This window comes from Rhinopithecus roxellana, chromosome 6 (genome assembly GCF_007565055.1).
Source record: "Rhinopithecus roxellana isolate Shanxi Qingling chromosome 6, ASM756505v1, whole genome shotgun sequence".
Classification (NCBI taxonomy): Eukaryota; Metazoa; Chordata; class Mammalia; order Primates; family Cercopithecidae; genus Rhinopithecus; species Rhinopithecus roxellana.
The window spans coordinates 91,580,421-91,602,530 of record NC_044554.1 but is presented as its reverse complement, the minus strand read 5'-3'; the positions used below and the strand labels follow the sequence as shown (position 1 = coordinate 91,602,530).

The following is a 22,110-nucleotide window of genomic DNA, read 5'->3' as shown; positions in this document are numbered from 1 at the left end:
GCATCTTATTAGAATATACTGCACTGCATATCGTAGGGCCTCAATGAATATCTATTGAATTGAGATTGATACTTTCATTATTAATGAGGGGTTCATTTTACCTAATGGGTCAGGGGGTTGTATGGATGGATGCCCTGAATATTCTGATGATTTGGGTTCAACTTATTTTCTTTTCTACCTGAGGTGGGTGAGATACAATGACTCCGAATAATAGAATCAACATTATATTATGTAGTTAACACAAAATCTGAATAAAATCTAAGGAAATCTTGGAAAGCAATATTTTCATATACTATAGCATCTGTTGCCCAACTCCCCACACATACAAATACTATGGAAAAAGTAATGTCTACTGCCCAGGAGTCATCTTATAGAAGCCACAATTCTAGAAGTTGCTGTACCCACCTGGAAATCCCTGTCGACTATTTTGTCTCGGGTGCTTTTTGCTTTCAGTCCTGTGAAGGGGTTCACAAGAGACAGCCTGGGGTAGAGAAAAAAGGGCACAGACTTTGAAATGCTTATCTCCAGACGTTGCACTCATGAGTATTTTTATATGTGTCATTTCTGTACTTTTGAAATGGTCTAATAGAAAACACATTACTTTTGAATTTTACTTTAAAATTTACTTAAAAAAAGAATTCGTGTTTTATAATATTAAACATATCCTTGCATATTATTGAGCACCTAGAGACAATATGTAAAATTTGTTGGTTAGAAAGGCCTGGAAGGGGTTCTGCTTGACTACTTTTTCTTTCCTCTTCTTTAACAACTTTTGCTACTTTTAAAACACAAAATCTTATCTTTTCTTCTGTTTCCTACTGACTACTATGCTGAGCTAAAGAAAATGTTAGTGATTTGAGTGCTCAAGTCAGCTTATTGGGCCTGTATGTCTTCTTTGAGCACTAGGATTTTCAAGCCTGTAGCTCAAAGGTCTTGGGAAAAAAGAAACAACTTTCTTCAGTGAGCTAATGGATATAGAAGAGAACAGCCACTCCTAGCCACACCTCTTGGATCCTGGACATCAGCTCTGGCTGTGGGGCAAATGGCACTGTATATTGGCCAATGGGGGAGGATGCAGCCAACTTAAGGCCCCTTTTCAGGGAGGGAACGCTGACCCCACTCTCCTATTTCCCAGCTGCCTGCTGGTGTTTCCATTTTCGACCCCCAAACAACACCTGCAGGATAAGGAAGACCATCCATGCAGCCCAGGGCGGTCAGACTTTTAAGGCAGAGTTAGGTGGAAAATGGACTTGGATGAGCAAAGGACGAAATCCTGCAGATGGCCCAATAAGTGGATTATGTTTGACCTCAAATAAGTAAGACAAGCTAGGGAGCAAGAGGTTTTATCTAGTTTCGTTTCACTTTCCACAAAACCACCAAGGTCCCATCTCCAACAGAACAGGATGTGTGACTGTTTCTTGAGTAAAAAAACAGGAAACTGGACAAATCTTGAGAGATCATCATTCATTAGTACTTCTTTAGTTGATTTCTTAATATAGAGGAGCATGTAGATTATTTATAATGCTTTTGTTCTTGAGTTAAGTGAAGGAGTCTTAGGTATTTATTGACTCACTAAATAAATAACCGACATGTAGTAGACTCAAATAAGAAACATAAAGGTGACATACATTTAGATAAATGATTATAGTGCTTTATGCTTATAGTGCTTCATGAATCAATAGTATGATTAATCCAGTTGTGCTTATAGTGTTCTTTACAACAATAACTAAGTTTAAAATAGGGAAACAATCCCAACTCTCATTAGATGATTGAGAATAGAGAAATGCCTGTCATGTTCGTATTAACTAGAATTTATTCCCTTATCCCTGTTGCTATAATTGATGTGTCTCTTCTGTAAATCCCTAATTTAATTTCTTGTCACTTTTAAGTCAACTTTTAACTAGCAAATTAGCAAAGTACTAATGGATTCAGAGAGATTGAATCACGTGCTATACTTTACTGTAGTCCCGTTCTCTTTATATTTACTTACTTATAAGTTAGAGTAATTATCAAAACTCCATATTTGTATTCTGAAATTGGCAGAATTTGAATTTGCAGTCCGTGGTTCAGCAGGTTTCTCTGACTTTCCTTATTTGCTTAGCCACAGAAAAACAGAAAAATCAGTGAGTTTACGTGTATAGAGTTAAATGTACAAACTATTCTCTGAAAGAGCTCAGTTCTATGTGAAAATAAATAATGTAGTAAATGTTCTTATGACTGTAATAATAGTAGCTACTGTTTATTGAGTACTTTTTATGTGCATGGCACTTTATACTGCATGCTTTATGACATCTGAGCCTAACAAAATACTATCATTATTATTATCTCATTTTTATAGATATTTTCTTTTTTAAATAAACTCTTTTATTTCCACATTTGTGTCTTGGGTTATTCGTGGGGTGAGAAATCTCTTCACTTCCAATCCCAGCTATCTGGTACAATCTAGTGTTGTGGTCCAGCTGTCAGCAAAGGGTACAGGTGGGTGCAGGGCTGGCCCCCGAGTCTGCACCAACTCTTCAGAGCAGGGACCTCAGACCATGGTTGTACTTGCACTGCTTTAGGGCCTCGCTGGAGCCCTCACGCAGGGACAGGTCACTCTGAGTGGTCGAACAGTCCAGGAACTGCCTGCTGTCGTAGGCGCAGGGCCCCATCTGCAAGGGCTGGGGGGCAGCGCGGGTGGAGGTCTGTTGGGCAGCAGGCTGGGCAGGCTCCGAGCTCCCCCAGCTGAAGGTGCTGCCCATGACGTGTCCCACAGCCGAGTCCACGGCCACCCCTGCGGCGTGGACGCCCTATGAGCCATGAGGCTCCGCTGGCCCGAAGGGGCGGAGATGGGGCGGCTGCCAGGGCGGGAGGGAGGGCGGGGTGCGCTGGCAGGTGGGCAGAGGGCGCGGCGGGAGGGGCTGGCTGGTCAGAGGGTCGCGCTGCCGCTTCCCAGAGGCGTGGTGGCGGTGGAGGCACCTGGGCGATCTTGAAAGACAGCGATGGCGGCAGCGGTTCTGTTGTGGGGACAAATGCCCTTTATAGATATTTTCTAGGTACAGATTTGAGACTTTGATAAATTAAGACACTTGATAGTAAGCAGCGAGGCTGGGATCTGAATCCGGGTCTGTCCGACTACAAAATCTATTGCCTTGATCTCCTACAGTGATGAGAAAAACAAAACCAAACACGACCTTTTAAATGGAGACATTTCGGGGGGAAATAAAAAAATTTATTATTCGTTTTGTGATTTTTTTTTTCACTTGCAGCTTTAAGCTCCATTCCCCAGGGTCACATGAAGTTAGTTAAATTGATGCTAACGGTGTTTACTTAGATACAATCTGCAGAGAATTCTCTACAGAGAATTTTCTTATGCAATCAAGTTTTCTGACTTCTGGGTTCTAAGATTTTTTTTTTTTTTTTTAACAAGCAAAAAAGCGTAACCAAAACTATGTTTATTGAGCAACAGAAAAGCAGCGAGATGGAACACAAAGATATTCGCCCTAATTATCACCTTTCCGCTGCATTCCCTTACCCTCAGTCCGCTGAGGAGCACAGAAATGTTATCCAAAGGTGGACGGGAAAGGGAGGAAAGGCCAACTGCAGCCTGGCCTGAGATGGCCACATCATGTTCTGCTTCCTGAGTGGCTGCCCAGGGAGGGCTTGGATGGGTGGAGGGCCAAGTCAATGTCAGGCCTGGAACTTTACGTGATTTTCTCATCCCCTTTCTCAGAGGAGGAACTGGAGATTCAGAGAGACTCTGTAGCTTCCAAGATCACGCAAGCATCACTAGTAGCAGAAAAGGGACATAGAGCGAGTGTGATGGTCCGTAAGACTTACCCTCTTCCCACCACACCACACTCACCCAGCAAGAACTGGAATAAATGACAAGGGAGGGAAAAGGGGCTCAGACTTCTCTGTATATTTACAAGGATGCAGAATGTGTTCCTGTAAGTGTACCCAAGTAGGGAATTTGGCCCTTTAATGAAAAAGGTTGAAGCAGGAAGACTTCCAGTTCACTGGATGAAACATAATGCAGCAATCAAACAGCCTGACTCTTTTGAGTGAATATCAATAGGAATACCAGCATACTATTCACTTGTTCTTCAAAGGAAAAAAATGAAACTAATGAGTCCTTGATTCCATGACATAGATAAATGTTCTGAGCAGGAAGAAGTTAATGGATCACTGGGAAGGCTTCATAGAGCCAGAATATTCAAGTAAAAGTCTTGCCAAACAAGAAAAGGAGAAAGTTCATTTTTGTCACGCACAGTCTGGTTGCAACAGTAAAACCTAGCTTTTGTCATCATCACATTTTCTAATACTGAAAGGTTGTATTTTAGGAAAAAAGCGTCCCAAATTTACAGATATGCTTTTATTTATAGAACTTCATTATTTTTTGAATCAAACTCTTCAGTGAATTAATTTTTACCACCTCCTCGAGTACAGGATAAATGGGACATTTGCAGACAGTTCCTTCCTTGCCCATGTTTGCTGTGAGGTGAGGTGTGGACGTGGGGAACCTCTGGGGGAAGAGGATGGGTATGGCAGCCCCACGACTGGTCATGAGGCCCCACGTCACAGAGCCTCCACTTAAAGGGCAAAGCTGAGAGCCCCACCACACCTCATGATGGGGAGTTCCTCTGTCTAGAGATGTTATTTATTGTCATTCAAGTCAAAGAACTAAAATCCTAAGATAAAGAGCATACCCCAAAGCCAAAGCTAGGCCTCCTAACAGTAGCTTTGTGCTGATCCTGCTTCAACAAGGAGGCAGAGTAGAGAGGAAGGAGGTAAAGGATATGGAATCCACTGAGCTCCCACTTTATGCCAGGCATATTATGCATCTATCTAAGCCAATGCTGGTAGATAGGCATTTCAATTTCATTTTCATAGTTGAGTGCACTGGGTGTCAGAGAGCAACAAGTCAAGCTAACAGCAGGTTGAACTCGAATTAAAAGCAGAACTGAATGATTGCATGCTCGCCTGTATAGCACAATATGTGGATTTGCTTGGTATTGAAGAAATAGGTTTTAGTTTCAGTTGTACCATTTACTAGCTGAGAGGCCTTACATGACCCCCTCTTCCGCATGGGGAATCCCTTCCTGCCTCAAAATATTGTTTGGATTAAATGAGCCAATGTTTGTAAAAGTGTTTTGGAAATTGTAAACACCGTAACAAAGAGTTATAGTTTAATTTTAACACATTTCATTCATTGCAATAGATTTCTCATATGAATTACTCCTAAGGGTAGTCAATATTTATGGAGCTCCTAGTATAGGAAAGGCATCCTTCTTGATGAAATAAGGGGCTTTAACAATCCCTACAACATATGACTTTGATGTAGCAACAATGAAATCTAGCATGTGTTATATGAAAGTAGCCGGTAACAAGTGGTCTAGCAAAGCTGCAGTGCTATATGCTGAGCGATAGAGGTATTTTTTGTAATATCTACTCCAATTCCTTAAGAAAATAGATGGTGGCAAAGAAGATTAGGTGATACTACTCATTGAGTGATGAGAATTTTTACATACTGGATGTTCAGTGGGAGTTTCATTTTGTCCCAATCTCCGCTGACATTCTAAGCTCAGGAGAATGGTAGTAATCCAAAAGAAGAGGACAAAACCAGAGATTCTCAATGGAGGGCAATCCCCTCTCCAGCGGACATTGGTAACATCTGAAGACATTTTTTGTTGTCACAAACGGAGTGAGAATGCTACTAGTATCTAGTGAGTAGAGGCCAGAGATGCTACTAAACATCCTACAATGCACAGGACAGCTCCACAAGAAAGAATTATCCAGCCCAAAATGTCAATAATGCAGAGGCTGAGAAACCCTGGGCTAGTTGGCTATATTTCTCAAAGACTTGCTAAGAGATAGACAAAATTGATGACTCCAACCTTCGGCTCATGGGCTATAACCAGGCTAAATACAGTAGAGCTTAGAGAATTCCTGGGAACTCTAATTTTGCAAAGACTTTCTTGGAAAAGCACTGCTGGGAGTTCCCTGGAAACTCCCTCCTCTCCCAGTGAGGAGATGATAGGTAGCTCTCCTACTTCCACACCAAATAGGACTCTCAGGTCCTACATCCACCGTGGGTCCAGAGCAGAGCCCTGTGTGTGGGTCATGGAAGTGTTGGGTCTGTGCCATGAGCATTCAATTGCCAGGTAAACCAGTGAGGACTCTCACCTGGAAAAGTGGACAGGTGGCTTCAGGTCATAGCACACGTGGTAACTTGGACCAACTCTCCCCTGAAACCAGTTAGATAATCATGATGAAATAATAATAATGAGAAAGAATATTTCTAAAAGTTTCTAAGAGTCAACAAGATGTGAATAACTTTTACCCTGGCAAATGGACTGATTATCATGGTGTCATATAGCTATGGGTAGAGTTCCCGTGTGATCCTGACCAATCAGCACCCTCAGAAATGACTGATCTGGGTGCAGGGCCCGGGGACATCCATCTTCTCTGTGAACACTCTACGAGGTTCCCCTTCCTCATCCTGGCACGGCTTCTCCTGCTCCAGGTTTCCTGTCTCCTCAGCCTTCTCTCTCGGGCACTCAGTCTGAGCAGAAGGGACATCACAGCTACAGATATGCACCTCTTCTTCACTCTGGGAATGTGAACTTGTTCCCCCACTTCTCAGATTGGCTGAGGGATTTTTTTGAAAATGAATGTCTCATTTCTTGATAACTTTGGTTTCATTGAAAATACTAGTTTGTTTCTAGTTGAAACTGGGTAAAAACAATTGAAGCAAGTGAAAATCTTTATTTCGTTAGCAGAAGCAAAGCGTATGTTTTCACTGTAGGTTATCCAGATAGAACTTTTCATACACACTCAGGGACTGACAAATACCCAATCAGGCATTTGAGGCTTTGATATTTACTTGGAAAAAACCGTGTTCAAGGTCAATGATAGGCAAAGAGTTGCAACCATATATGAAATTCTGTATATAAATTCTATATATAAAATTCTACTACTCCCCTTTAGTTCTTAATATAAAATTCCCAGAAAAGTAGAAAGACATGATGATCCAATACAATGTCCCCCAGGAACCTAGCATGACAGTGGAGCCGAGGTAATGAGCACTTGCCCCGTTATCATGTAGGCGACCACATCCTTCCCAATGTGGAAGAGCCTCCTTCAGCCCTCTGCCCTGGCTAGGCCTCAGCCTCAGCTTGCAGCACTTCCTATGTTCCTCAGATGATGCCTCTGTGATCACAGGAAACCAGAAAGGGAGTCTGATGACTATCAATTGCACCCCACAAATGCCAGCAACTATACCCCCAAGTTTCTGATTTGACATCATTTCCTATTGACTTAGGTTCCTATTTAGAGACTACGTTTGTTGAAACTACACGATTATTTCAGAGAGAAGGCAACGTCCATTATTTCATTTTTTAGAGAATTCTAGTCATAGTGAAATGCTCAGGGTGAAGATGCTGGCAAGGAGCAAAATGGAATTAATATCCATTCAGTTCCCATTGACTGCCAGAAAATGGGATAGATGTCCTACATGTTCAGAATCTCAGGTGATTATCGTAAGACCCTGGTAAGTAAACTTATTCGTGAAGGAAATAACTGATGCTTAGACAGGGGCAGTTATCTGTCCAAACAAATAGTTCATGCTCTTTCAATTGCACTATTGGGCCACTTTGAATACCCTTAGTGTTTATTAACTTTATAGAAATAGGGCCAGGTGCGGTGGCTGAGGCCTATAATCCCAACGCTTTCAGAGACTGAGGTGGGTAGATCAGTTGGCCTCAGGAATTTGAGACCAGCCTGGGTGTCTGGTGAAACCCTATCTCTATCCATGGTGAAACCCTATCTCTACAAAAACACAGAAATTAGCCAGGTGTGGTGGGGCGTGCCTGTAGTCTCAGCTATTCCGGAAGCTGAGGTGGGAGGATGGCTTGAGCCCAGGAGGCAAAGGTTGCAGAGAGCCAAGATTGCACCACTGCACCACTGCACTCCAGCCTGGGCTACAGAGCAAGACTCTGTCTCACAAACAAACAAAACTTTATAGAATAAACTATGGCGTTTGTGGGTAATTATGCACTGACCTGGACCTACTGCCTAGTCCTGCAGAGCCAGGTCAAGACAGAATGGGCAGTGACTCAAGAAGCCATGGCTAAAGGGTCATGTTGGACACACATCTGGAAGAGTTCCCGCCTCCCACCCCACCCCCACCCCGCTCCCCACCGGCATTCTGACCTAGGACCCTTCTTCTTACTGGAGGAGAAAAGGCTAAGAAAACAGAAGATCATCTCTGTTATTGTGAACTTGCTTTAGCAGACAATATCATGGGTGGGATACTTGGAGAGGGACCAAAACCTCATGGCCCAGACTGAAGGAAATGATCAAAATGTGTAATGAGGATCATGTTTTGGAAACATGTGGCCAACATATTTTTATTCTCCAAAATAAATTATGTCACTTTTCAATCTATCTTTATTATAGCTAATCCATGACATTTACTACCCATAGAAAGAGAAGATAGTTGCCCAGAACAAACACACTTTTTGAATTAATTGTGAGATGTTGGGCTTAAAAATCAGGTTCAATTTTTTTTAAAGAATTTTCTAAAGTTGTGACTCTCTCATTCGTAGGTCAAAAGGCCACCCTGGCAAACTAAGAACACACAATTTTATTACAGCTGCTGGATATGAAGACTCAGCATATGATATCGGTGATGTTAACACCCTCCCAGGGAGAAGTGCTGTTCCTTCTGGCTGGGAAGTGCGAGCCGGTGGGGAGAGTGAGAGGGGTAGAGCATTACATGGAGGAACTTCCTGGTTCCCTTGCCTCTGAGGGCCTTATGGCAGAGGGGATAGAAAGCCCGAGAGAAATCCAAGATAGGCATAAGGAGAGTCTGTGAGTGTCTGGCTCCTGTCAAGCTTCCCTAATATGGCCCTGGTAGAACTTCATCAAAAGTGGAAGGCATTTGCACAGGTGAGCCCAAAGCAGCACCACTTTCCACACAGGCTGTGCATGTAGGAGTCCCAGATGCTTCTCAGGTTCTCTGAGAGGATACAAAGGTACTGAGGGGGCTGGTGAGCACAGCACCTGGGATTTTGATGAGAAACTGCAGGAAGGGAACTTTACATCCCAAGGGCATGGTGTGGAGTCAATAGTGGTAAGTTCAGTCTGGTTATTACACCAGCCAGTTCAGAGGAAGAGTGAAATCCCTGAGATCAGCAGGGCAAAGTGCTGGAAGTTGTTGAGGATGCAGAGGGTAGCAGGAAGACAACTCTAAGAACTCATTCACACACCCTGCCCCTGGGTAGCGATGTCATCCTGGGGATGAGAAGGAGGAAGAGAGAGAAACACAGAAAAGCCTAAGCAGGCACCACAAAGAGACCGAGCCCATCTGAAAGAGGCTGCTCTAACCTGGTGGAAACTGTTTTAAGTTGGTAAGTTTAGTGCCTCCCCGCAATATCAGAACGAGCAAGAAATGACAGGTATAGGTTGCGTACATTTCCCCTCTGCATTGAATGATAGAGTGTGCATGTTCCATCACTGTCCCCTGCTCAAAGTTAGCTGGGTGGCTATGCCCTGCTGAAAGTCACTTGGGTGAGGGGCGCCAGTGGGAACCAAAATCCCATCTCACACCCACCCCCTGCACACTCTGGAGCTGGGCTGCGACATGCTGGAGAAAGGTGTCTTTGTCTAATTATTCTGCCTAAGGGCATGCCTTTTGTTCATTAGTAAAAAGAAGCCTTATTTGTGCTCTGGGGAGTGGGGGTCTGTTTAGGAGGTAATTTGTGATAAAGCCACACAGATAAGATACAAGGCTTTAAATAAACTGAATCTATTAAGCTTCCTAATCCCATGGAAAGACAAAATTAGTTTACACAAAAATAATCATTAAAGAACTAATGAAAATAATGTTTGAATTCAGCCACCAGACATTACATTCCAGAGCCTTGAGAAAAACTGATGGTCATGAAAAAAGTCATTCGCATAAGTGACACCATGGTGTGAAGTCAAGGAGTGCAGACTGGAGTCAGAGGGCTTGAGTCAACCTGAGCGTCTTCAGCTTTGTCTTCTGTGTGTCAGGCTCCAGTGACTGTTGTGAGGATTTGTTGAGATAATAAATACAAAATGCTGAGCATCAAGCCTGGAGTAGAGAATGGACTCAGTAAGTACTAATTACCAGTATTTGTTATTTAATTTCACTTTTGTCTACATCCCCTTGTGTGAAATGGTTTGGACAACTAATCAAGGAAAACCTTCCCTCAGGGACATTGCTGATATTGCAATCTTCACTAGATACACTTATCTCTACCTCCACCTCCACCTCCACCTCTATCTCTTCTCTGTCTCTGTCTCTATCTCACTGCTGTTTAACTATCTAATTATTTGTAAATGAACTGGTGGGTTTGTTGTTGTTGCAGCCTGGCTAATGTTATCCAGATGTATCTGAAACCTCAGCAGTGGCAAGGAACGGTAGTCCCTGCTTGAACCATTTACCTGCTTTCCTGACACCAGCGATCACACACACCTGACACTGACCTGAAGCCTCTGACCTGTCCTCGGAGGCAAAGACTGGGTAGACAAGATGCCTGGTCACCAGCAATCATCTGCAATTTCCTCTGAGCTAATGAGATTGCTTTTCTCTTTGCTCAAATTATGTGAGAATATTTTTACAAAGAATTTAATGTGCTCTTTCGATATTTCAGGTGTTCAGTCAAAAGCCTATGTTATTCTCCATCTCTCTCTCTCTCTCTTTTCCTAGTTGGGTAATCAAAATGGCACAACCAGAAATATTTATATCTGCAACAGAAAAGAAGAATAAATGTATTCATGCACAAGTACTTCATATATATATATGTTTGTGTATACATATATGTATATAATTGATATATTTGGGAGAAATAAAAGGTTTCATTAAGCACACAGGTTCTAGAGTTAGACCCTCTGTTGCAAATTACTGTCCTGTCACTTAACTCCTGACAGAACAAAGTGTATACTTGGACAAAATGCCTGCTCTGTAAAAATGCCTTGGTCTGGAATAAAATGCCTGCTATGTCAAAGCTTCTATTTTCCCATCTGGAGAATGGGAACAATAATAAGAACCCCCACTTAATAGATAATGGACAAAGGTACTTGCAGCACAGAGCCTGCCACAGACAATGTCCTCAATTAATGCAAACTATTAATATTATGAAAAGTGAATATCTGTTTTCTGACAATGTTTTCAGTAATATAAATTATGCCTTTGTTCCCTTTATTTGTTTGAAAAAACCAATAAAAAAACAAACAAAAAAGTGTCTTTAAAGTGTCCATTTGTCTTTCTTCCAGACTGCTAGTAATCCTTTCCTGTGTTTAGGGAATTTTTACCTCACGGGTTTTGGTGAATGAATGAATTCATCTCCCTCTACAGAAAAGAAAATGCCTGATGCATTTTCTCAGCCTTTATTCCAGGTAGTCAGGTAGACTGTGGACTCCAGCAATTAGACACACTCCTCACAACCTCCCCATCACACACACACACACACTGCTGCTGGAGTTGCAGAGTGTGGAAGGAACTGTCTGTCAGGAATGGAGTGTGCAGGGTGCCTAGTGAGTTCCAGGGTGACTGTGGCTGCCCTAGCTGTGGCAGTACCAGGGCTCTAAGCTGGGCCCTGCAGACTGGCTCAGCCTGCAGCATGGGCGCCCTCTCCTCCTTCCCATTCCCAGGACACATTCTGTGCAGGGGAAAAATGAGTCCTTCTAGTTGTAGCCACAGGCCCATTGGTCTGCTGACCTCTACCTCCTCAACATTCAACTCCCCAGCATTGAGTATCTCAGAAACGGTATTTATCAGAAAAGATGGTGAACAGGGCAACTGCTTTAGGAGGAGCCATCCGAGCCAGCTGCTTCCTCTCCTGTCTCCTAGGGAGGACCCAAGCTGTCAGAGTTCACACCCGTCCCACACAACACGAGCCAGAGCTGGACAAAAGTAACAGGGACGATCACTGTCCAAGGTTAAAGGAGCCCTGAGGCACCAGAAGATCTCCGAGAAGGCCACATGGAAATCATAAAATGGAACCAAATGGAGGGGAAGAGAAGTTTTGTAATGTGGGAAAATGAAGTACTAACAATATTTGACTGGTTTCCCTTGATTTAGCTGGGTTACCACTTCAAAACAGTCAGCAAAGCATTTTAAGAATGAAAACTGTTGGGGAAATTAAATGGCTGGAAGTGGAGGGAAACTGTGCATGGTGGTCCATGCCTGTAGTCCTAGCTGCTCAAGAGGCTGAGGCAGGAGGATGGCTTGAGCTCAGGAATTCAAGGCTGCAGTGAACCATGATTATACCACTGCACTCCATCCTGGCCAATATAGCAAGACCCTATCTCTACAAAATAAAAATAAAAAATAGGGGGGAGATAAAAATGTAGTAGTAATAATAAAATCTACTAATTACTGAAAATTTACTGTATGTCAGGAGCTATACTAGGTGTACTTGGCTATTTAGTCTGCATAAAATTTTAATACCGGTGTTATTATTATATCCATTTTCAGATGGAGATTTGAGACGCAAAGAGATTAAGAAGTCTGCACAGGGTCAGGCAGCCCCTGTGTGATAAAAATGAACAGTCAGACATTTAAAAATGTTTTGGTTGGGTGCAGTTGCTCACGCCTGTAATCCCAGCACTTTGGGAGGCTGAGGTGGGTGGATTGCTTGAGCTCAGAAGTTGGAGGCCAGCCTGGGCAACGCAGTGAAACCCCGTCTCTACAAAAAATACAAAATTAGCCAGGCATGGTGGTGTGCGCCTATAGTCCCAGTTACTCAAGAGGCTGGGGATGAAAGGATTGCTTGAGCCTGAGAGGATGAGGCTGCAGTGAGCCATGAGTGTGCTACTGCACTCCAGGGTGGGCGACAGAGCAAGATCTTGTCTCAAAAAATACATATAAATAAAAAATTCTCCAATGACATGGGAAGTTGCTCAGAATATAAGCTGAACTGAAAGAATACAGAGCACTATACATGTAAATATATCTATAGTCCATAAAATCATATTAATATTCGTGTATCTACAATGAAAAAATCTACAGTCGAGTATATGATAAAGCGAATAGTAGTGGGCCTTCGTGATATGACCATAGATGTTTTCATTGTTATATTTCCCCATAGCTCTGAGTTTCTTCGACCAGCACCGTTACCAGCACATTCTACCTATCTGCTGTGTGACTTCTGTGCAGTTACTTGATGACTCTGTGTCTCATTACCTCATCCATAAAATGAAAATTCCAAGTACCCATATTATGTGATCATTGTGAAGATTAGAAGGTGAAAATCATTTAGAAAAAAAGGCTAGCAAATAGAAAATGCTCAGTAAGTATTTGCTATTATAAAAGTTAATGTTTATTAAATATGCAACAATTTAAAATATTATACTGAGGAAAAGTGTTTATGAACAACTCCTAAGCAATTAGAAATCCTTCTCATTTCCATAGAAATTAAGCAATCCCCATGACCCCCTCAAATTCGTGCACAGAACCTCATCAAGACTGCTAGCCTGATCTGAGATAAGCAGTGTGAGCAGGAGGGGGGCGCAGTGCTGAGCCTGCAGGTGGCACTGAAGGGCCCAAAAAACCACTTTCTTTTCTCTCCTCAATTCAGGCCACACCCTCCAGCCCCTGACCCGAGGTGTCTAGCCACCAGGTCCACACTTCCTTGCCTTCTCCTTGGGGACACCGCCCTGAAGACAGGATGTCACTGCTGGAAGCATTCGCCTTCTCCTCCTTCTGGGCATGTGAGTTGCTGTCTGAACATTTCAGTCTAGCTGTGTGACCAAAATAATTCTTCAATGTTTCCCTCTTCCACTCTCAGATGTTCATTGGAAATTCTCCTCTTTTACTTACAGTTGGACTTGGATTATCAAAAGTGGAGCAGTTCCAGCTATCCGTTTCCACGGAAGTCAAGAAAAGTATTGACATACCTTGCAAGATACAGAGCACAAACTTTGCAAACGATGTCATTCACTGGTACTGGCAGAAACCGAATCAGGCTTTGGAGCATCTGATCTATATTACCTCAACAAAATCCGCAGTTCAAGGCAGCATGGGTAAGAGGAGCAACAAAGTGGAAGCAAGAAAGAATTCTCAAACTCTCACTTCAATCCTTACCATCAAGTCCGTAGAGAAAGAAGACATGGCCATTTACTACTGTGCAGGATGGGATTACACTGTACTAGAACTGTAGAGACAAGATGCACAAAATCCCCTCCCAGGGTCTGTGCCCACCACATCCTTCCCAACAGGGGCAACCACAGCCAGTCCCCAGCTGGGCTCCCAGACTCAGGCTCGCCTTCTCTGAGGCTCTTCCAGGGCTTTCCAGGAAGCTGTTATGGGTTATGCTTATACTTTCATTCCCACCTGATCCCAGGACTTGTGCTCCAGAATTTTTATTTGACACTGTTTCTTAATGAGTTAAAGACTTGTCTGGGGACTGAGAGAACATAAGTCATGCCACTGTCCATCATATCACCACCTAGAGACTTCTAGTAAGTAGCAAGGTGCAGTTGAGAGAGGGATTCTTATTACGTACAGTCAAGACAACCCCCCTGCAATATAACTATCACTGGTGCCATTTACAATGAAAGAAATGAAAGCTTACAGAATTGGGGTTGCATGATCTGCCAGACGAGTTATGTCTTTGAGCTGGTCTGTGAGACCACACCGAACAGTTTAAGGGTTGCAATTCTCTAAGTAAATGCTAGGATATCTGGGATAAATTCCGGAAGGAGTAAGTGCCTTTTTTTCTGCGAGGGGTAGAGAGGAGAATTTGTCAGCATGAGATCGTCAGACTAGAGCTCCAAGTCACCCCGGGGATCGTTGGATGAGACCCTCCATGTTGGAATAACCCTTGATCTTACCTGTAAAGGAAGAGAGAATTGTATCGTGTGTGTGTGTGTGTGTGTGTGTGTGTGTGTGTGTATGTAAGTTCTCTACAATGTTCTCAATTCTTTGTATGTATTAGCTCCTTTAACCCACACTACCAATAATGTCTGCTCTGTTGTTCTCATCAAACATATCTAACTCCTGAAATAAGTGGAGTATTAGTTCATGCACTTGTCCAAATCACAGAGCTGGTAAGTGGCAGGACAGCCTAGGGAGGGACCCAGGTAATCTGGTTCCTCCTGAATATGACACCAAACTGCTTCTTAATCACAGGAGTATAAAAGAAAAGACACAGTGTTTCTATCCCCATGGAGGAGACAGAACTGACCATCAGGAAACATTAACTGACACAAATCACTACTGTGTGCTGAAGCATGTGCCCAGGGTTCCAGTGATTAGGTATATTCAGAGAATAAAATGCCAATAAAGTACCAATTGACTTTTCAATATAAAAACATAAGAAATTTGGGTTTTCCATATCTAGGTATGTGACAGGTCCTGTTATCTATACTTCATGTTCCTTATCATTATTATGTGACCGTGTAAATTTCTTAAGTCTCTGGAAGCCATTTAGGCACTTGTAGATGTAGAACTGAGACACAAAGATTTCAAATAACTCAGCCGATGTTGGATAGGGTAAGTGGTCTAGAAGGGTGCATATTGTTATAGGTCATTAATAGTGATATTTAGATGAGCTTTTGAAGGACCTGATATATTTTTAAATATAAAATTAAAAGAACAGAATATAAAACTGTAAATGTAAAACCCGTTAGAAAATGTTTAATCATGGGCTGGTGCAGTGGTTCACGCCTGTAATCCCAGCACTTTGGGAGGCCGCGGCGGGCAGATAATGAGGTAAGGAGTTTGAGACCAGCCTGGCCAATATAGTAAAACCCGGTCTCTACCAAAAATACAAATACTAGCCAGGCGTGGTCGTGCACGCCTGTGGTCCCAGCTACTCAGGAGGCTGAGGCAGGAGAATCGCTTGAATTCGGGAGGTGGAGGTTACAGTGAGCCGAGATCGCACCACTGTACTCCAGTTTGGGTGACAGAGTAAGACTCTGTCAAAAAAAAAAAAAAAAATTAACCCTGTGATCCTGTGTAATGATCCAAACAAATATATTACTCTCTACAAATATGTAGAGAACATGCTTAAAAATAAATTCTGGTTGCTCTTATTTTCTTTATTTTAATTAATTAATTAATTAATGTTCTACTAGAATCTTCTCAAAATATTTTCATCATTTTGCAACATTTGGTGAGGTTTTCTTCAGTGAGGATTGGGTACTTTTCCAAGCTCCACAACTTTGTGATCTGGGACGTCATGTGTGCCACACTGTTCTTGTCTATCAGAGGGAGATAATACCACTGACTCTCAACACTGGTGAGAAGTGTGAAGGAAGTAATGGAAGAAAATGTTTAGAACAATGTTAGCAAGTCTACAATAGATGTTTGATATAACGTTAATTTTAAACCTTTATTATTACATGTAAAAATGAACTTTATTTAAAAACACCCCTCTCTGTGACATAGTGTTCATGAGATAGTTTCAGATTCCAAGGTGAGTCCCCACAGACTGCCCTGTCGGTCCCTCCAGCAATTTCAATCAAGTTTCCTCTTGAGGCGCAATTATGTGTCTTGGAGTTGCTCTTCTGGAGGAGTATCTTTGTGGCGTTCTCTGTATTTCCTGAATTTGAATGTTGGCCTGCCCTACTAGGTTGGGGAAGTTCTCCTGGATGATATCCTGAAGAGTGTTTTCCAACTTGGTTCCATTTTCCCCCTCACTTTCAGGCACCCCAATCAGACATAGATTTGGTCTTTTTACATAATCCCATACTTCTTGTAGGCTTTGTTCATTTCTTTTACTTCTTTTTTCTTTTGGTTTCTCTTCTCGCTTCATTTCATTCATTTGATCCTCAACCGCTGATACTCTTTCTTCCAGTTGATTGAGTCGGTTACTGAAGCTTGTGCATTTGTCACGTATTTCTCGTGTCATGGTTTTCATCTCTGTCATTTCGTTTATGACCTTCTCTGCATTAATTAGTCTAGCTGTCAATTCTTCCACTCTTTCTTCAAGATTTTTAGTTTCTTTGCACTGGGTACATAATTCCTCCTTTAGCGCTGAGAAGTTTGATGGACTGAAGCCTTCTTCTCTCATCTCGTCAGAGTCATTCTCTGACCAGCTTCGATCCGTTGCTGGCGATGGGCTGCGCTCCTTTGCAGGGGGAGATGCGCTCTTATTTCTTGAATTTCCAGCTTTTCTGCCCTGCTTTTTCCCCATCTTTGTGGTTTTATCTGTCTCTGGTCTTTGATGATGGTGACCTACTGATGGGGTTTTGGTATAGGTGTCCTTCCTGTTTGATAATTTTTCTTCTGACAGTCAGGACCCTCAGCTATAGGTCTGTTGGAGATTGCTTGAGGTCCACTCCAGACCCTGTTTGCCTGGGTATCGGCAGCAGAGGTTGCAGAAGATAGAATATTGCTGAACAGCGAGTGTACCTGTCTGATTCTTACTTTGGAAGCTTCCTCTCAGGGGTGTACTCCACCCTGTGAGGTGTGGGGTGTCAGACTGCCCCTAGTGGGGGATGTCTCCCAGTGAGGCTACTCAGGGGTCAGTGACCCACTTGAGCAGGCAGTCTGTCCGTTCTCAGATCTCAACCTCTGTGTTGGGAGATCCGCTGCTCTCTTCAAAGCTGTCAGACAGAGTCCTTCCCGTCTGCTCAGGCCTCTGCTGCTTCCCCTGTTGTTTTTTTAGCTGAGCCCTGCCCCCAGAGGTGGAGTCTACAGAGACAGGCAGGTTTCCTTGAGCTGCTGTGAGCTCCACCCAGTTCAAGCTTCCCAGCGGCTTTGTTTAACTACTTAAGCCTCAGCAATGGCGGGCGCCCCTCCCCAGCCTTGCTGCTGCTTCGCAGTCAGATCGCCACAGACTGCTGTGTCAACAATGAGGGAGGCTCCGTGGGCGTGGGACCCTCCCGGCCAGGTGAGGGATATATTCTTCTGATGTGCCCGTTTGCTTAGAGCGCGGTATTGGGGTGGGAGTTACCCGATTTTCCACGTGTTGTGTGTCTCAGTTCCCCTGGCTAGGAAAAGAGATACCCTTCCCCCTTGCGCTTCCAGGTGAGGCGATGCCTCGCCCTGCTTCAGCTCTCGCTGGTCAGGCTACAGCAACTGACCAGCACCGATTGTCCGGCACTCCCTAGTGAGATGACCTCAGTACCTCAGTTGAAGATGCAGAAATCACCCGTCTTCTGTGTCGCTCGCGCTGGGAGTTGGAGACTTGAGCTGTTCCTATTCGGCCATCTTGCTCCGCCCCCCGGACCCAGTGTTCTCGGAGGTTTTATAAGCACAGAATGGGGGCGTGGTGGGCCAGGGTGGTCTTGGGAAATGCAACATTTGGGCGCGGAGGCAGGAGTGCCTGTCCTCACTGAGGTCTGGGGACACAGGCCCTGGGGTGGAGCCCTCGACAAGGACCACGCCCTTCCCTTCCCAGCACTTCCCTCCCCCAATCCCATATCGATGTCAGCAATTAGGATCCGAATTAGGAACAATTTGACACTATTTCCCACAACATTAGGATATCTGGGAACTCTGAAAATACAGGGTGGGTGGCTTAGAGCAAAATTCATCTGTCTAGTAATTCACTACGTAGAGATTTCTGGTAACTAAATGGTTCAGAATGAAAGCAGGAAGCAGTATGTATTTTACACAGATATTCCCTGTTCTTATCACTATTTTCCCATTTGGTTCAATTGCATTGGAGGTTTTCAAAGTTAGAATGATCTGTCAAACATAGTAATTGTATGCTTTTTATTAGCACCCTGAGGCCATCCTGAAGAAATCTAGGGACAAGTAGGTAGATCTATAAGTAAACAATCAGCTGTTTGGGTTATATGACAGATGAAAGTGTAAATCCTGTGTCCTAGAGGAAGAGCATGCAGCTCACTTCACACTCAGGACTTAGTGTTGGGACAAAACAAGCACTGTGCATTGGAACCCAGCTCCTAGGCACCGTGGGGGATCTCAGGGTGGGGGCTATGCTTTGGAGATCTTGTCTTTCAGGGTTCTGCAAAGAAAACTAAAAATCCTGAGAAAAATAAGATTAGATAGTTAAGAAGAAAGATAATACATGCTCCCTGCATCGACAAAGGAAATAACCATGATACCCCTCATAAATTAATAAATAAGAAATAATGATTAACAATTATTTTATGTTTATTCCATGATTAATCATTGGGTAGTTGGGAACTTTCAAAAAATAATGAAACAAAGTGTAAACTGTAAAACTGTAAAAGTCCTCGCTCACTTCTTTGAAACTCACTTTCAAACAACAAAGAAATTAATGATGAAAAATCCTTAGTTTCAAAAATTTTCTCCTATTGTTACCTTTAGTACTATGGATATCTGACAGCATATTGCCATGCATGCAGTCTACTTACAGTCCTTGAAGTAACTGCAACGTATTTTTTCCCCATTCTCCCTCCTGAGGATCAGCTTATACCATCCGGATAAGGTAAGAAGACAGATGCTATTGAAAGCCCAATGAGGGAATACCAGGAGCCTCCCTGGCAGGTCAGCCCCTTTCCAGGGGCACACTCAGAATCTGGAGTCCCACATCCTGTCCACCATGATTCCTGACCGTGGTGGTCTACAGGGAGAATGACCCGAGCGCCTGAGTGAGTCTCAAGAGACTTCACCTCTCACCTGTTGCATACATAGAAGCAAAGGTAAGAAGACTGTGAAGGAAATACAGAGCCTGAGAACATGAACCTTTCCAGAAATAGGTGAGTGAAAAGATGGAATTCAGCTTTTCACAATCCCAGTGTTAAGTATTTTACATGGATTATTTTATTTAATCCTCCAAAGAACAGTGTAAAGTGACCATAGTGGCCACACAAGGTCAGGTCTTAGAAGATGAAGCCACTTTGACTTTTCAAGAGACTCCTGGGAGATTTATGGGGAAGAAAACTTAGAGACACACTAGAATGAGGAACAGGAAGAAAAGACACCTCATCTGTGTGAATTTAAAGTAGTGAAATACTAAGTAGCAATTAAGCACAGTGTTTTTGAAGAATTATAAGTAAAATTGAAAATATTCACCATGTATTATCAAGGAGGATATTGAACACAGAACTGATTTAAATAGTAAGTTCTCATGTACATACATGTATATATTGAAGAAAGAGCAAAAGGAAAAAATTTCTCCAAAGTTTAAAGAGTGGGTGTCTCTGAAAGCATGGGTGATTTTAACATCTTCTTGATACTTGCACAGATTTTACACATTGTAACAAAAAGCTGCTACTACTTTTAAAGATGTATGCCATAATGGCTTCAATATTTTATTGATTTATGCACTTAATGAAATTGTTTATACAACAATGTAAAATACAGCTATATATGGCACACTTAAAATTATTTTTATGTTCTTCCACTTAATCACATAACTACTCTATAGCTCTCAGAAAAAAAAACAAAACAAAAATACCAGCCTTCAAGATAATACTGGTTACTATTGAGCAGAAGGTCAGCAAACTATGTCCGTGACCAGTAGTCTCCAGTTTTGTAAATAAAGTTTTATTGAAATACAGCCATGCCTATTTATTTATATATTGTTTATGGCTGTTTTTGCTAGCTGCTTTTGCACTCGAATGGTAGAGTACAGTCAGTCAGTCTTCAGTATCTATGCATTAAACATCTGCGAATTCAACGAACTGTGGATCAAAAATATTTGAAAAAAATAAAAAATTATAATACAGCAATAAAAATAATACAAATAAAAACAATATAATATAGCAACTACATACATAGTATTTACATTGTATTAGGTATTGTACGTAATCTAGAGAGGATTTGAAGTATAGAAGAGGATGTGCATTTGTTATATGCAGATACTATGCCATTGTATATCAGGGACTTGAGCATACATGGAGTTTGGTATCTGCTGGGAGTCCTGGAACCAATCCCCTGCAGATTCTGAGAGATGACTGTAGCTGCAGCAGAGACCCGCAAAGCCCAAAATATTTACTATTTGGGTCTTTACAGAAAATGATTTTCAGTCACTGCCCTAGAGTGATACACTCATGAGTGACATTTATTCATATTTAGTGTTTCCCAATTTCTCGATGTTTCTTTAATGACCATTTGTTACACATCCACCCTCCCCATATTAGCTGTGTGACTTTAGATAAATTAGTTAGCCTATGTTTGATTCATTTTCCTGATTGTAAAATGGAGAACATAATAATAATTACTCGAATAAACTGTTGAGAAAAGTAACTTAAATAATACAAATAAAGTTCTTACAAGTGCTTGGGGCATGCCTAATGCTCAACAAATTGAAGCACTATATTGATCCTATGAGTTATTATTGCATATTAGAAAATAAAATTATTTAGGCTAATACTCTAAGTCCTTGGTACTCAAAGTTTGATTTGTGAACCAGCAGCATTGGCTTCACTTAGGAGCTTCTTTTAAATCTAGTCAGTCAAGCCTCAGCCCAGGCCTACTGAGTCAGAAGCTCTTTTCAGAAGGTCTCTCCTGCATACTATGGTGTGGGGAGTGGGGGTCTAAGGACCAAAGTGTTCAAGATATAAGCTCCACAGTCTGGGACAAGTGCAAGCCAATCCCACTTCCATAGGATGGTTTTATCTAGTGTCCTCTCTAATTTCTGGAGAGCAATATTGAGCTGATGTTTGGCCTCTCTGGGGCTGAAATAGATGACAACTTCCCAATTAATTTTAAAAAATGTACTCAACTGTCCACATATGTGTACTTTTATTTTCATTTGTAAAATTTGTTATAAAATCAGCACAAATTTTCAGTATTTTATATAGTGAGAAATACAGGTCTTTTATAACCTTGAGTTTTAGATCCACAGTCAACCCACAAGAAGAGTAATTTTTGCTTTGAGCACAAAAAACATATCACTATATCCTCATATCCACATATCACATATCCTCATATCACTAAGGCTACTGAAAAATGAAATAGGAGGGAACAGGGAAGGGGAGAGACCACTCACCCACACCTCACCCTTCATAGGAAGAGCTCTCCTCTAACCATCACCACATTGCCAGATCTCCTGGGCACTGGAGTATTTAGAGGGCCAGCCATTTCAGACCTGACAATGCTACACTCTACAGAGAGGGCTGTCAGGGAGTCACTGTGACCCACTACTTCTTTCCTTGACACCTGCTTAGACCAAGCTCCCCCTGCCACACACTAAACATTCTAGGTACAGGCAT

General features: G+C 42.4%; 1 long non-coding RNA gene, 1 pseudogene and 2 gene segments (V, D, J or C); 3 read left to right on the top strand and 1 right to left on the bottom strand.

Annotated features, from left to right (window-relative positions):
- LOC104662900 overlaps positions 1–22,110 on the top strand; it is a 117,678-nt gene that overhangs the window by 17,364 nt on the left and 78,204 nt on the right. The window contains 2 exon segments of the C gene segment in view: positions 13,578–13,722; positions 13,834–14,150. Coding sequence covers positions 13,680–13,722; positions 13,834–14,150 — 360 coding nt within the window.
- LOC104662902 overlaps positions 1–22,110 on the top strand; it is a 66,537-nt gene that overhangs the window by 17,837 nt on the left and 26,590 nt on the right. The window contains 1 exon segment of the C gene segment in view: positions 14,019–14,149. Within this exon segment, the coding sequence occupies positions 14,144–14,149 (6 nt within the window).
- Positions 1,254–4,546, bottom strand: LOC104669425 (annotated as a pseudogene). The gene is made up of 3 exons (XR_004058033.1): positions 4,412–4,546; positions 3,494–3,524; positions 1,254–2,996 (listed from the first exon to the last, which is right to left on the bottom strand). The product of XR_004058033.1 is annotated as a coiled-coil-helix-coiled-coil-helix domain-containing protein 10, mitochondrial pseudogene (transcript).
- Positions 5,989–11,248, top strand: LOC115898347. Of its 2 annotated transcripts, none has more exons than XR_004058068.1 (3): positions 5,989–7,531; positions 8,589–10,120; positions 10,377–11,248. It is a non-coding gene; the product is annotated as an uncharacterized LOC115898347 (long non-coding RNA). The 2 variants fall into 2 exon arrangements; XR_004058069.1 differs by lacking the exon at positions 5,989–7,531 and having other exon boundaries at positions 8,147–9,392; positions 9,881–10,120.